The 16,948-nt window shown below is 36.6% G+C and overlaps 1 protein-coding gene and 1 long non-coding RNA gene across 2 annotated transcripts; both read left to right on the plus strand.

Moving 5' to 3' along the window:
* The first annotated feature begins 1,199 nt into the window (after positions 1 to 1,199).
* LOC117419840 (protein BTG1-like) lies at positions 1,200 to 8,470 on the plus strand. The gene is made up of 2 exons (XM_034033107.3): positions 1,200 to 1,662; positions 5,259 to 8,470. Exons 1-2 carry the CDS (start codon positions 1,518 to 1,520, stop codon positions 5,627 to 5,629), a joined length of 516 nt encoding a protein of 171 aa, XP_033888998.1. The 5' UTR covers positions 1,200 to 1,517; the 3' UTR covers positions 5,630 to 8,470.
* A 3,180-nt stretch (positions 8,471 to 11,650) lies between these two features.
* LOC131697444 (uncharacterized) lies at positions 11,651 to 16,034 on the plus strand. The gene is made up of 2 exons (XR_009307282.1): positions 11,651 to 12,809; positions 15,798 to 16,034. It is a non-coding gene; the product is annotated as an uncharacterized LOC131697444 (long non-coding RNA).
* Positions 16,035 to 16,948: the final 914 nt, after the last annotated feature.

A 16,948-nucleotide genomic window follows, 5' to 3' on the forward strand; every position in this document is an offset into this window, starting at 1 on the left:
GACTAGGGTGTGTGAACTATGCATCAGCTGCAGAGTCACTTACAACTACGTCTCACCCGAAAGACGGAGCACAAGGAGGTTAAGTGACTTGCTCAGGGTCACACAGTGAGTCAGTTGCTGAGGTGGGATTTGAACCGGGGAGCTCCTGGTTACAAGCCTGTTTCTTTAACCACTGGACCACACAGCCTCCTATTATTAGCAGTAGCCCTGTTGCAAATATAGGGCAGCAGTGTGGAGTAGTGGTTAGGGCTCTGGACTCGACCAGAGGGTTGTGGGTTCAATCCCAGGTGGTGGACACTGTTGCTGTACTGTTGAGCAAGGTACTTTACCTAGATTGCTCTAGAAAAAATCCAACTGTATAAATGGGTAATTGTATTTAAAAAAAAAAAAATAATAATGTAATTGTATGTAAAAAATAATGTGATATCTTGCAAACAATTGTGGATAAGGGAGTCTGCTAATAAATAAATAAATAATAATAATATGTTGTATGCAATACTAAGATTGGCAGTATTACTTAGTAGTTATTCTACAGTTGATAGCTCATGTGGTATGTATACGGTCCATTCTCTTTTGGCTCAATGCATTATTGTACCTAAACCTTTTGTGTTTGCATAAGGAACCAAATTTATTTCCAAATAAAATAAATCCTAAATAAGCATCTATTGTGCACAACCGTACGATGTTACTTTGTAACTTGTTGCATGATGGGATACTACATGTTATATTTCTAAAGCACACCATACTGTAGGGTAGTAAAACATATATTTTATATAGCATGTACATATGTACATTTATATTGAGATAACTGATGACCTGGAGCCAGACTAACAGTCTGTCCCAGAACCAGTCTGTCACATTTAGTATGTACTGTGTCTACATGTGTGAATCTCTATTATGGAGACATAGTTTTCATATACGATATCCAATACAATAAATATACATATATTCTCCAGCAGGAATGATACATTTTCTATCACTCTTTATAACACAATTAAAATAGTGGGAGTTCACACGATTTTTGCTGATATTAGATCCAAATGTATTTAAGTGCGAGCAAACTGTGTTCCTTCTCTCATGGTTTGTTTATATCCAGCTAAGTGACGTTTCAAATACCCCCCAGCACCCCCGCCCTCTTAAATTCGTCACAATGGTTCGATTCCAGGATTGGCCTAATTCTGTTGCTGACGTCGCGCTGAAGGTTTGGCGTGCGGAGCATAAAACCCTTGTTTTTGTATACTAGAGTTCACTTTGGTGGCGGAGGTTGTAAAAAGAGTTATGAGGTTGCGTGGCACAGAGTCCTTACCAACTAAGGTACTTAACATCGTTCACTTTTGGCAAACACCTTTCACGAACTAAACAAAAATAAATGAAATAATAAATGCCCGTATTTCTTCAAGAATAAAACACCCCAAGCCTACAACGGACCAAAAACCTCTGAAGTCTCATCAAATCCCCTTTAAAAAAAAACAAGATACCGTGCAAAATTCTTCCTCGCTCTTATTTTTGGTTTCTCAATGAATACTCTTTACACACTAGCCAGTATGAAACCAGAAATCACCGCAGCGGTAGGATTTCTATCGAGATTTCTGAGGACAAAGGGACTCGTAAATGAGCGACAATTGCAAACATTCAGCCAGTCTCTCCAGGATCTGCTGTCAGGTAAGTTTGTGTTGGATTATAAAAACAAAAAACCAAAACCATAATAATAATTTTAACGGGACCAGTATGGTTTCGAACAATTATTGTGTGTAGGTGTGCTGCAGCATTTCCTTAACCCAGGATAAACCGATTTTCAAATATTAAAATGGTGATGTATTTTACCAGAAGGAAAGAGAACTCGATAAGTAAACACAAATGGCTTCTTATCTTGCGCAATGTCCACCTTGCCTCTGCAATACTACGAGCTGGATCAGAAACTTTTGAGGTAATTTGGGTTTAAAGCTTCTCATGTCTTTGTTTGTAAACTTGTTTTTCACTATGTAAAGGCACGTTTGTCGATTCATAGTGATAGTATGTTTTATATGTGTGCGTTTTATTTTTATTACTACATGTATTTGATTTGTATTTAAAGATGCATATTTTGTGTATACATGTAAATAAGGAAACTATTCACTCGGCTTCGTCGTTCATATCAAGAGCCACCGAAAGATTTGATGGTCTTTGGTAATGCTATAAGACGAAAACAAAGGAGTGAGTGTGTTGTTGGTGGGGTTATAGTAGCTACATGATTAATAGGAGGTAGTTTAATTGTTTTTCCTACAATGACTCATTGAATGAGACACAACTACGTGCATTACATTGTGTATTGCAGACCGATCTGTTTTATATGTTTTAAATCACATCTGTTGTTGCATAGATACAAATATATAATAAATAATGGGTGCGGGGGGGGGGGGGGTCCACTGCAGTTAAATGCATACAATAAAACCACGAACATGGTGAACAATATTGCTGCATTGGACTTTGACAGGCAGGTTACGTTCTGTTTAATGTTTTATGTTTTACATGATTGAGGGAACGGTGTTGATCTGTGGATCAAGTTTTGTTTGTGTTGAAATGTTGCACTGGAAATAACTTATTTTATTTATGTATGTGTTTATTTATTTGTATATTTAAAAGATTAGTTAATATTTTACAACTCAGTAGATCCCCCGAGTCCACAATAAATTAGATTAGTTTTGCATAATCTGTAAAATTCAACGGTGTTAAAATATTCCTTCTGTAGGCTACATTCTAATTGAGCTGTATTTACACGACCACTGTGTACCTTGTCGGCGGCTAAAAACAAATGCATACAAAGTTTCAGTGGTGTTTACATTATTTAAACTATGGTTTATAAACAAAACGTGGCAGTGGCATTGGGTAGTATTCATTTGAATTTGTTTAGATTTGGGCTGAACTCAATTTTGACATTTCTGTACATTTTGAACAGATATGCATTTATTTTTTTTGAAACAGGGTAGGTATTTTAAAAAAATGTTCTGTTCAACTAAGCGCATTTAGATGTTTGCAGTTGTAGTTTGTAACGTAGATTAAATCTTAAAATGCGCGTAAATACTTTCAGTGCAACCATTGCGTGTAAACAGTTTCCTTTATTGTCCGGGCAACCTATTTATTGTAAGTTACGCACAAGCTTAATGTGCAAGCGAACACAATTCTCTTAAGATTTGGTTATTCTAGGTTTGTGTTCAAATTGAGATGGCAGAAAGTAGTTTATTTTTGGTTGAGTGTGTATTTGTCTGTATGAATAGAAACAATAAACATTTATACCCACACAACTTTACATACAGTAACTTTAGAATGTACTTTTAGTGAGGGCTTCAAAACGTAGCCTATAAGTGTGATGTTAATGTTAATCTTATATTAAAACTTCCTCAGCAGTTTGTTCCTCAACAAAATTAAGATTGTAACCTATTCATTTCCAACTGAAAGGTGTTTATTTAACATGGCTGCCAGTGACCAAAATGGCCAATGTTTTCTGATTTGTAGACTGACCTTGGGTTAAGTGAGTTTCTGTTTAATGGTAATACGAATTTAATGTTTGAGACCAAGAAGCATTCCTTAAAAAAAATAAAAATAAAAAAAATAAAATAAAAAATAAAACCCTACCCTTCCTCATTGTTTCTTTGCTTGATGGCATAATCAACTCTCCAAGTCTCAAATTAAGCTTTCTCATTACATAGGGAGAATCATAGATTTGCTCACTTATGACATGTCAACAGACACCAGGGTAAATCTTCAGGTTTCCTGAACTTGAAACTAATTAGCTGACCCAGAAAGCCTGTTTATACACATTTTGAGAGGAGTGAGTTTCCAAAGCAAGATTACCTCATTTTTTACAGTACCACCAAGTCTCCAATCTATTATCCTTGGGAAGTCTTGACAGATGTTTGATGCATTCAATGCTGTATGTTCTATGATCAAATTTGATTAGGTCTAGTGTTGCCGTTTAGTCAGTCCCACTAACTGCCTACTACTACTGGGCATATATTGAGACTGCTCGTCATGGTGGGTGTATGATTACTATACTGTACTGTGCAGCTATAAGCACCTCTGTGAAAGGTCAGTAACACACTGTTCTGCCGTTTGCTTGGCAATGAGTGATTACAAACGTTTTAGTCTACATTGTCACAGTAAAAGCACTTTTTTATGGTTGTGTTCTTATCGGATCCCTGCATGAATGATTACGTTGGGGGGCAGGCAGGTTTTTTTTTTAGTGGGTTTAGATAAGTGATCCAAACTTGCTTGTGGGGAACTTTTGTTACTCTTTTATAAGCCAGTTGACTGCCCTATTAAGTTGGCACATTTACTTGCATGTGAGTTTGTCTCCTGCAGTTTACTGGATTGCTCTGTCATTTAGTGGATCATTGTTTCTGTGCTCACATATCCACCGTCTGTTGACTTTCAGTTATGACTGCTGGTGAGGAGACAAACAGAACAACTTGTATTGACTTGTCAGATCTGATGTGCAAAACAAATTGTACACTGTGCAATTGTATATTGCACAACATATGCCTAGCTAGTTACGTAATAGATTACTAATCTTCTGCCTTATGCAAATAAATTGTTTAGCTGGCATTTTCCAAATTACTGTACAGGCACTTTATTGTGAACTAATATACCCTTTGTAGTACATAATAGTCATTCTCAGTTTTGATGTAATGCCCATAAAAAAAACAGGTACCACTACAAGATTAGTTTAGCTGCTTGCTGAAATAATAATCACCTGTTTTGTGTTAGAGGCCTGTTGCTACTGATCCAGCTCTAAAAACAGGATAATGCAAAAAGGACTACTTGAGTTTATACTAGATGATTCTAATTTGCATTGTCACATTTGGAAGTAAAGTAAATTCAGTTGCCTACTGTTGCTGGTAAAGTATAAGTGGGTATATTGGTGGTAGGGTAGGTACAGTATGTCTGTGCCTGACGTTGAAAGGTTTAAATCCAGTCTGGCGATAATCTGGCTGTACTTTAATCTAGCAACCTGTCCTGCTGTATGTGGAGGCGTTAGGTAGTGTCTTTTAGTGCTACTTTTAGACATGACATCCCTGTTGCCCTGTGTAAAGGGGTGTGTGATTTGATTTATTTATTTATGCATTTATGTTGTAAAGCTGTATTTCAGTATGTGAAGCTTGTTTCAGTATCAACACACGTAAATACCAGTTCTTATAGAACTGCTAACTATGTGGCATTTGGTGAATTAATGTTGCTCATACAATAACTTTTCTAACCAACTTCCTGTGTTCTTTTTACAGAACAGTACAAACATCACTGGTTCCCAGACAGACCCTGCAAAGGCTCAGGCTACCGCTGTATCCGTATCAACCACAAAATGGACCCAGTGGTAGGGCAGGCAGCCCAGAGAATTGGCTTAAGTATCCAGCAGCTCTACCAGCTGCTCCCTAGCGAGCTCACTCTCTGGGTGGATCCCTTCGAAGTGTCCTACCGCATCGGGGAGGATGGCTCCATTTGCGTACTGTACGAATCACAGCCAGTAATCAGCAGCCAAATCCCAGTGTCCAGCAGCCTGCAAATGGTGGAGAGTCACATCAGCTGCAAGGAAGAACTGCGCTTGGGCAGAACCATCCCTTCTAAAACATACAACATGATGACTGTGTCTAGTTAGGCATGGAAGTCTGATGGGTAATCTATGGTCTGGGGGATGGAAAACCTTGTAGGTTATCTTTTTTTTTTTTTGTGGCTTCCTTTTGGGGAAGGATTCTGGAATCCGTGATGTTGCAGCTGTGAAGATCTAAGATGTTTCTTTCCATGGGAGAAATAAGTGACATTGACTATCTGCCACAATTGAAAATTGATCAAGGCAGCCTATTATGTAGACTTTGCACTTTTGTATATTTTTTCCAAGAATAAGGAATTACTTTCAGGATATTTCCTAGAGTCTTCATTTGCTGAAGACACTTTAAGAAAACGTGTTTAAACATCCTGGAAGTATTTCCTTGCATCTCTGAAGTCCATAACTTGGTCTCAGCAGTACCAAACATTCATAATTGTATGTAAAGAATCTCCCCATTCAATATGCAAGTTTCGGGCCTTTGACAGTTATTAATGTCTGGTACTGCTGGGACCAATTTCATTATGTTCCAGGATACTTCTTATCATTCAGAAATGTTTGTGTGTTTATATATATATATATATATATATATATATATATATATATTATAGCCTGTTGCCATAGAAGCTTTACATACATATATCTCTGGTGTTAGGATCAAGCACTACTACACAGTTTGGTAATGTACTGATTGCTTTTGGTTTTTACCAAGTTAAATATATTTTGCTGACCTTAAAACGGCAAGCAGTACGTGGAGTTTTAGGGCTCGCAAGTCAGATACTCCTGATTTATATAAAATACATGTTTGAAACCCAGGCAAACCTCTCTAATGCAGGATTAGAAACATTTGTTCCTGTGCTAAATATTTATATTTAAGCCGCATTCCCACTGCCAGCTGATCCACTTCTGACCTTATTTTGCTTTTTGCTGTGCTCTGTACTCCCTGCATCTGGCTCTTTTGGAGAAATCACCTATTTGTTGTGGGTGTTGGGATAGAGATGTTATGTCACTATAGCCAAACTTCGTGCACTTAACAGTTTATTGTACTCAGGTGGTATGTTAGTGTAAAAATGCAGGTCTAAGTGGGACGCACTGGCTGGGGGATGTAGGAGATGGCAATACAAGTGATTGTGTAATGCATGGATGCAAAGGAAGAACCATGGCTGATCTGTTTTAAAGTAAATCTTCTCTTTTGGCCTAGCACCAATGTGATAGTAGGGTGACAGATTGCAGCACTTCATCATTTCAGTTTCACCATGTCACTGTTTTACAGAGGACACATTTGAGTCAGGAGACATTCACAGGGAATGTGTAAGAAAACCGTTGCCATGAGAACGATCAAAGTTTTTAGTACAGTGTATGGTTTTGCTACTTATTCCCACAATGTCCTCTTAATTTGACTATGAATTATACCCAGCAGAATGTGTACTGCAGCCTATCGCTTTCCTTTTTAATATGGATGTGTACAACCAGTGACCAGATAAGAGCAGCTAAAACACACTGGCTGTGAAATTAACACATCATTTTTTGTTTGTTTGTGACAGACGAGCAGTATGCACTGAACTTATTTCTCTACTTTTCTTGAATCACTTAAAAGATTGTTCCTGAACGTCTCGTCACAATGTGAAAGTGATAACTGTGGCAACAGGCTTTTTGAGTTTTGGGTACTTTCCTGAATTGTGGCTTTAGCCATTAGCAGCTGGAGTGTATGTATGTACTTGTGCTTGTCCTGTATTTGTGTTAATGCTCCTAAGACCAAGGATGACAGCCGTTGTAATGGGAAACGGGTCCCATTGAGTTGTCCCTTCCCTGGTACGCTTTATGCTTTCTATGAAACCCAGTTCATCTAAATAAATGAGAAGGAAAAGACAGACAGGATTAGTCCAAGTCACAGTTTGAGGATGAAATTGGAAGACATTTTACAAACGGTCATAATATACCCTTATCTAGCATTATCATGAATCTCATATATATATATATATATATATATATATATATATATATATATTCACTTTCATTTTGGATGAAAACTGCAGAGATCTTTCATGGGGAAATAGGCATGGGTTTTTAACCCTTTTTATCCAAACTGCCAAGACTTTTTTGCTTTATTATTTCAAAATGTCCTAGGTTTATTTCTTTAGATTCTAAACCTTTTATTGAAATTTCCATACAGTTTTTCACCCAAAATTTCAGGGAATTCTTGTTGTCTTTAACACGTTGATTATTTGCACTTGATCACATTTTTATTCCAGAGTTGGCCAAAAGTTTTTTTTAAACCTTAAACCATTTAATAATGTTCTGCTTTAAAATTCATATAAGACCTTGCAGTTATTTGGCAAAATTAAGCCCTTCAATCATTTTTTGCACATTGTCAAATTAAAATGCATAACTTACTTTTTACATGCATTTTTGCCTTACAAATGCATATAAATGAAGAGAAAGTATTTAAATTTTCCTTGCAGAGGCCAGGCCTCATGAAATATATTTTAAGTTCACAGAGTTAGTTATTAACATCAACAGATGGGTTAATAAACTTGCAGCATTGGGTGGTATCATATGCCTACTGCACAGCTCCCCTAACCCCTCTACAGATCCATGGTCATAGAAGTCTTAGCAAGGACCAAAGCAAGTTCTTTGGGTAGACTGATTCATTATGTCCATGCTCTGTTATCAGGTAGTGTCCTGTTTTTAATTCTGGAATACCCAAGAAAAAGTGTGTCTCTCTATTTTGTGAACTAATGTTGGTCTACTTTTATTTTTTCCTTGGGTAAGTTATGAGCTGCTGTACATGTGTACAGTCCATGTAAATTCATTGTGAGGAAGTTGTACAGATTTCTATATTTTGAAAGAGAAATTTTCTTCTCTCTCTGTAATAAAACCTTTCCTATCTTGGCATTTTTTTGCAAAGAACTTCTCATTTTTTGTCTGTTTCAATTTATGCTTTACAACAAAGTTCTTGAAGTAATTGTTTGCCAGACAAAGTGAGATTTGCAAACAACACATCTAAAAATATCGACACTAGCATGTCAGTTGCTTCAGTCATTCCTAGGACTAAATTGACGGTGTCTTTTAAGTAGCTATAAGGCTTGACCATTTTAGGATTGTTGTTGAAAAGTACCAGTAAATGGTATTTGGTGGTGTCCTTTTGATCTGGGCAGTTTTTACTCCACCCCTCCCCTCTTTATAAAGTACACCTTTATATCACATACCTCCTGTTGTTCCAATTTAATCACCAATTTCAAATTGGGGGGGGGGCACAGTTAAACAGCTTTTGCTTATTAGTTACAGATTACCTTGGTTTAAATCCAACTCTAGTGTGAATGGGTTCATATCCTGCCACGTTGATCCACTAAGTTATTCAGGATATTGCAGAGTGGTAATGGGAACAGTGCTGCATTCTATTTTGGAGTGGAGAAGATTGCCTGGAGCAGCAACACATTACTGTATGTTAGCTCCCAGTGCAAGTTACCCTTGCGATCCACCCTACATTACGGTATAATTTTTTTTACACCAACAACTGTAAGCACTCATGTTCTCAGTAGGTTTAAATTCCCTGCGTAATCTTTTTGCTATTGTTATTTATGTATGTATTTATTAGTTTTATTCTCCAAAGCCTCTCCAGGCTTTTAAAACCCCATAGAATATAGGGATAACCATATTGTTTTTATATGTTGAACATACTGTACAGTATCTTCTATTACAGCAGACACCAGAACAAATAATTGCATTTCTTCTACTTTGCTTGGCATATAATACAATTATGCAAAATAACGTACTAGAGCTGGACGTTCAAGAATCAGTAATTTATTGCTTGTGAGCACAATGGTCATACATTTAATGAACTTGCATGCAAAATTTGTATTTAGACCTGCTGTCCTTAATTTAAACATACCAGACCTACATTAATAATTGGGTACCACAGATAACCACACATATATTTCATTAAACAACGCATAGGTATGTCTGTTGTCTTATGACGTCTGCGTTCACAGATTAAGCAAAGCCAGTGCTAATGCTGTCTATTAGTTGACGACATCCAATTTAATACCGTGGAATGGATCTCTTTTAAAGCCTAATTGAAATTACTAAGAAATGTCTGGTGGTGGTAAAAACAATGACATGACATAAACACAGTGATAATGCCAAACATTTCATCAGTGGGTTATTTATTTTAAACTGAAATCTGTCATCTGACCAAATAATAAAATTTTCTATTTTTAGTATAGCCAGTGGTCAGAGAGCACAGTACAAGAGTAACGCTCATTTTTAAAGTAATATGATATCTAATCCCTTGGTTCCAGTGTGTGTTCTTATCTTTATCAGAAAGAAGACCTTATTAACTCCACAAGCTCCTTGCCACTATGTTGATGGGCCAAAAATATATGCATACTTTACACAATGTTCTGCTGCTGGGAAAGTATGCCGGCTTCTGACAATGAGAGTTTTCTGTCAAACAGTATACCTATAGATGGACCTTAAAGACTGAAGCAAACCTGTTCACATGATTAAATTCAAGTACTGCTTGAGGATGCAGCTTCAAGACCCAGGGAAATGGCTGCCAATTGAGGTGCCGCAGGTTAAGAGCTATAGTACAAGACTGAGCAATGTGCCTCACTACACAGCACAGATCAAGGGAAGACCTGTTTCTATGTGGGAGGGGGCTACAAAATGGATCCTAAAAATATTAAACTCCTTCCATGGATTAAAATATTTTAAACAATCTCAAAAATAATAGTTTTTAATATATAGAATATAAATAAAAATGAGTTTAAGCAGTACAGTATTATGCAACCAAAACTTTACTTCAATGTTCAACTATGTTTTCATTGCATTATACATTTACAGTCAGTCACCTTGAGCTACCTTTAACTGCAGCTCAGTACAATAATAACCAACATACGGTACAATAGTTTTGGATTATTCTGTACAGGAATTGCCTGGTTTTGGGACATATGCTGATAGTTATATAAATTAAATGTAATTAACATCTTGACAAGTACCAATAAATGCATGTGTTTTGTGAGCTGCATAACGGCAATTATTAGTTTGTACGTGAAAATAGCAAATAAGCACATTCCATCTTCTTCCTTTGTGATTGTAAATATCCACCTTTGGTTGACTATATTTTTCAATATCCTATGAGGGTATGGTTAGTGCTTTTGGTTTAATTGGCTTGTTAATGTGCTTTATAATGTTAGCAGAGTCGTTTATACTGTAGCCATTTCATTAACTTGGCTGGCCTATTAAAGTTTGAATTCAATTGACATCAAATAAGGTTTAGGTAGCAACTTGGATCATTTATGATGGTATCCCATTTTTCACGTCCCAAAACATCCTCACCATCATCTCAATATGGTTTCTATGTTTTTAAACATTATGTCTCACAGTATTTTTCACAATTCAAATGCCATGTTGTTTTGTTATTTGCTCTGGGAAGGAAGATCTTCAGGTCACAGTAATGTTTTCTTTTGTTGCTTTTCTAAAGGGGTGCAGCTTCATCAGTCCACATTATAAAGTGGTTCAAGCAGGCATGCCTCTGCAATGTATCAAATTCAAGTTTTTACTGGTTAATCTGATAGTTTGTTTAATAACAAAAGCTAAGCAGCTGCCTTAATTTAAGTGCTTTTCAGGTGTTCCTGTCAGGCTGGTTTTGGTTTACAGCAAATGTGAAGCATGACTGAAGTGTTTTCCCTTCAGGGGTTTACACTGAATTTTGTTTTCAGTCTTTAGACATTTAGCTGAATATACTATGACTTTCTTCTGGCTGGGCTTATGCAGGTCAGTTCCCATCAAAACAAAACAAATTACAAACAAGCTCCTGCCAGTGTACCTCCCTCTGAGCTCTTATTACAGTAGAAGCACATAAACACAGCAAAAAACAAAGAACACAGAAAGTGGGGAAACTTGCTAACCTGAACATGAAGCAGGGATCACAAGGGTGGCTTCGGAGCCGGGCTGCCTGAGAGATGATACACAATGCAACCAGTGGAGCACACCAAACCACTGTCAGTAGTAACCTTTTATGAAAACTGGGGAAATGGCTGCTCACAATCCAGAAAGAACAGTGAGTGGCTAGTGAGTGGCAATGGTTGGCAAATTTCTATTTAGTTTTTCCCGTTCTGTGTTTTTTATGGTTTAGATATCTGCATGCAGCTCAAGATCAGACTTTGAAGCAGACTTTTTTCTGGAGGTTCTAGGTTTGTCTTGATTTTGAAAATACAGACAGACTAGCCACATTTCTGTATCACTAAAGAGTATGAATTCATACATTTAGTATTTACGTAAGGTCATTCTCAAAACTGTGACTGGTTAACTGGTCTGATGTGTTGAGTTTGCTGTTTTGAGTGTGTGTGTGTGTGTGTGTGTTTTTATTCTTCAGTGTCAAAAGAGTTAAACACTTGCCGATCAGTTACCTAAACTACTGAACCTGGCACTGAATCTCCTGTGTGTGAGAAACAGGTGACAAACACCTGTGGTGGCAGTGTGTTGTTTTTCTACGGCACCTGAAATTATGTATTGTGAACCCTCAATCTCTTAGATGAGTATGCGAATGCGATAATTCATGAAAAAAGAACAAAAGATTTATTTGAACTTTTCTTGGCTTTTGTTGTATTAGAATGGTAATGTTTACACATATATTTGTGTAAAATACAAATATAATAGAGAATAAAAATTTTGCTAACTTTACACAAAATACTGGCATTCAAAAACAGTAATTTTCCATAACAAAACAACTGTTGTTCTCTTATCCTTGTGCAACTTCCACAGCCTATCGTCTTCAGCTTCGTAAACACCCCTAATTTGGCTTGAAAGTCGGAAAACATTTGCTGTACAAACAAAGGTGTTGATTTAAACCAGTTTTGCAAACCTACGTCAGCTTTTAATTGGTAGTTGTTGGGTTATCCTGAATAAACTTCAATGAGAGGTGCTGCTAAGATGTTTTGGTTAGTACAGCTGTATGTATATACTGTATATCAAAGTTGTGACTTAAACAAGGAAAGGGCTGTACGTACTGTATGCAGACTAGGTTTTAAGAGGACCCATTTGTATTAGTTTGATTTTGTGCCAGTTTGTGTGTTTGATTGCTGATGTGCATGGGAGGGTAACTCTTAAAATGTGTGTCCATTTCCCATAAACAAGTAACAAAAGTCTCACACTGCTTTAGGTGAAGCAGGTTGAAGCAAATAACCAGAAGTCCAACACGTTTATGTGCTACTTATTGAGCTACTTCCAGGTGAGACATACTGCACAGTACTTAAACAGAACATAAGTCTGAGTCTGCACTTTTAATACTACTTTAATAATTCTAATATTTTTTATACTCAAGTCGAAGTCAGGCAACACCCTTTTGAAAAAATGATTCTAGTAATTTATTTTCAGGGGTTAAGCATTTTAAACGCAGTGCCTCAAAATAGGCATGAGCTCATGTGACCAAAAACCTCTCCACCCAGTCTTACCCATCTTTTAACAACATCCTTGACTGACAAGACCACAGTGGGGTGTTTAACGGTGAGAAATGCTTGTCTCAAGGTCATTGAGGGCATTTAGGAAACTTTCAACAGCGAGGAAAACATCTTACAGCTACTAAACACAACCTATAATTCTGAAACATTAGAAGAGGACTAACCCTTCATCACCTAAATGCAGATTAGTTAGTTATTATATTAACTTTGTGTTGACTAAACCTATTTGGTTTTCTTCTAGTCTCTTTAGTTTTTTTGCAGACAGGAGCACAGAATACATCTAATCTGGGTTTAAAAGATAGAATGCGTAAAAGCTTTAGATCTTTAGATATATATATATATATATATATATATTTTATTGGTAATTTGGCAATGTTCCAGGGTATTTCAATGAAACTACAGTAAGTTGTGTATCTATCGCCCTGTATCATAAAACTGATTTGATGAGGTAAACAAAATACCTTTTGATATTAAACCCACACTAAGACATCTTTGGTGCCTAACTTGTTCCCAGAACAAACATTACTGCTTTGAGATCTGCTTTATAAATTACCATTAATGTTGAGACTGATCTCTCTCTATTTAAACCGACAGGTTAAAGTATTGTCCACACAAAAATTGGAAGCACTTTGTAGTCCCAAAGATACAAAAGGGCAGTACAACCTTTCACAGTTTCTTGTTTAAACACTGGCCTATTTAAAGCTGAAGGTCTCTAAACAGAGCATCATTTACCAGCTTTGTTTTTGTTGTTTTTTTTTTGTCTTTAACTGAAAACGAACATATGCACAAGGCTATTCAGCTGCTTCCTGTTTTTGGTTTTTAAGTTACCACAATGTGCTTGCTTCACAGTATCAAAACATAGCAAATGAGAGATGGACAGAGATACTGAACTACCAGTGAGGAAGTGCGCACTTAAAGAACTGCAGCACAAAACACAAGCCACTTTAGAATTGCAGCAGCAGCAATAACAACATACTGCATTTCCATTTTGCTTATATAAAAAAAAAACAGAACCAATTTCATGTTGGGCATGGTTCACAGCTAAATTCCATTAATAACAATCAATTAGATACACAAATTAAAAACATATTAATAATTTAATATAAGCCTAATAATAACTGAAGATGTGTTGCAGTGCAAAGTTAGAGCTGAGAAGTATAGTTGTTAAAATTAACCTATAATGCTTATAATACAGTATTAGTTTGTGACTTTTTTTGTACAAACCAGGATGTTTAGATGCTTTCTGTTGCCCATTTCAACTCACACACGTCAAAACATTTCTTGCAGATATCAGCATAATTTCACAGATTGTGAGAAGGTCTCCAGGCCTAGCACAGACAGTTCTCTAAATTATAAACTATTAAACTTTAGTACAGAGGTCTGGTATATCATATTTATTATACAACAAAAAGTTCTAGCAGTTCTGCTGACAACTACTAAAATAGTTTCTACAGGCGTAGTGAGAGTCAATTCCTTTCCCTCTGGCTAAACTGAGGAGCAGACATGAATGAATCTGCCCCAGCCTTATTAGGAGTGAAATATAAATCACCCCAGTTATGACAAACACTTACCCCACCTCCCTCTGTAATGTCACATGGTCTGCATGCTTTCACAGTATTACTGTACGTGACTGTTTTGAGAGGTCTGGCTAAACATGTACTCACTGTTCCCAGTGTGGTTACTCCCTGCAAAATAAACCTTCATGCTGTTAATCCAGACAAATGAGCCTGCTGAATGAATGAAACAAAACAATAGAATGGCTGGTGTATTCTTTGACTAAAAACTAACTGTATATTAGGCTGTGCGGCAGGGTCCAGTCACGAATATAAAATGATGTGGTTCTGTGAATAATGTTTAAATGTGTTTCATTTAGTGGAGTTTTGCTGTGTCTAGCATTTGTAATTTCTATTATTTTGCTTCAGTACTGGCCAGTACAGCTCCCTTTTAGTTAGTATATTTGTTTTTATATCCTTGATGTGACATTTGGGGGATTTTCGAAAAACAAACAAGAGACAAACCGGATTTTCAGTGTATTCATCTTGTCCTGACAGAATGGAGATTGGCCATTTACATGTATACAGGAATGTTAATATTTAAGATTAATGCTTTTTAAATAGATTTACTGATAATTAAAAATAAAATGCTGTTAGCACCAGTTCAATTAGGAAATAAAGCACAACACCTTTATAAAGACACTTTCACTGTCATGACAGTTTATTTATTTTTAAGTAGATTAAATATACTGACAAGTCGTGCAATATGTTTTATCCATATTTAAACATGGAGATGTAGTGGCACATTCATTTTTAAAAATAGTTTTTACATCTGGTTGTTACCTTATAAGCTTATGTTGGAAATAGCAGCTCAATATGAACTTTTATTAGTACTGGACTGGACTGTTTACAAGATAAACTAAAGTTGAATAGAAGGCTTAACTATGGAAGAATGTTTTAAACAGACAACAAGGATTATGTTTTAATGTAAGATTAAAACCACACTGCAACCTTAATTGAACCTTAAACAGTAGTAGATGTAGTTTGTTTGTTTGCTGATTTCTCTTTAAAGACATTGCTGGTTCCAGCACTGAGCTCTCTGTGTTGGATCTGCTGGCACTCAGAACTGTTTTCTCTGTTATTTTCTGGCTTCGTCTTCCAGGGCTAATGCACCAGCAGCAGCTGCAGGTTCACCCATGATCACTCACTGCCTGCTCCCAGTTTTGCAACATGTAAGACCTCACTTTCCAATTTCCTCTCTTGCAGAGGAAGATGAGCCTGAGCGGCCTGCAGAGACCCGGAAGCACTTCCCACACTCCTATCATGTGCTTAAGCCCCATGCCGAGACAAGTCAGGACACAAAGGAGTACAGGAAAAACATGATGCTGTAACTAAAGATCAGCGATTCACTGAATCGTGTAACTACTGCTAGTGGTGTTCGATTCTCTCCATGTCTGTTTTAGAAAACACGATAGAAAGAAAATAAACATGCATTCCAAAATGTTCAGCGTACATATTCAAATAATGGGTTTCATTTTTTTTGTTGAGCTTGTTTTTCTTCTGTTTTGTTGCCTGTCTGCCTGCCCACTTGCAGTGGAAGGCACAGTTTTTATGTTGCATATTGGGTATGTGGGTGTCACATATATAGTGGTTACACTCATTTCCTCTTAAGTTTCTTTAGTTTTCTTTAGATCCTAACCAGAAATGGCATGTGATGTTTAAACCTGCTATGTATTGCAGGCTTAATGGAAGTCGTAATTGTGAGATGTATTGCCATTTTGTTTGATCTCTTATGATAACAAGAGACATCCAAGTATGGGTAGAAGTGCACACTGAGAGGGAGTGTGGCAGGAGTTGTTTATATATATATATATATATATATATATATATATATATATATATATATATATATACACACACACACACACACACACACATGTATATGTAACTCAGACATATAAATATTAACCAAACTGAAAAGAATCAGGCCATTTTACAGAAGGGCTCCTTTATATGAACAGAAACAGTGGCTATTTGTACGAGTAGCCGTTAACTGTAATTTTCAGTCCTACCTTAAAGCACTTTTACAGGGGTAGTAGGCATTAGGACAGGCTTTCAAATCAGTCCCAGATGGTTTTGAGTTTCGGTGCATTAGCAGCTGTTCATCTTTGGGCACTGCTTTATAACATTTCTCAGACATATGTTTCCTATTGGCCTATTTACGTCGAACAATAAAGGAACAGAGCTACATGCCATCATATTTCTCATAATTACTACTGTGCCTACTCTATAAGCCTTGAACTGTAGACTTTAAGTCGGATATTGAGAACATTGCTTGGTTTGCAATGACGGAATAGGAAAAGCAATTTAGGTTTATTTTCCAGCTAAATTCTTATAGAGTAGAATAGTCCTACATT

This window comes from Acipenser ruthenus, chromosome 14 (assembly GCF_902713425.1).
Source record: "Acipenser ruthenus chromosome 14, fAciRut3.2 maternal haplotype, whole genome shotgun sequence".
In the NCBI taxonomy this organism is placed as follows: Eukaryota; Metazoa; Chordata; class Actinopteri; order Acipenseriformes; family Acipenseridae; genus Acipenser; species Acipenser ruthenus.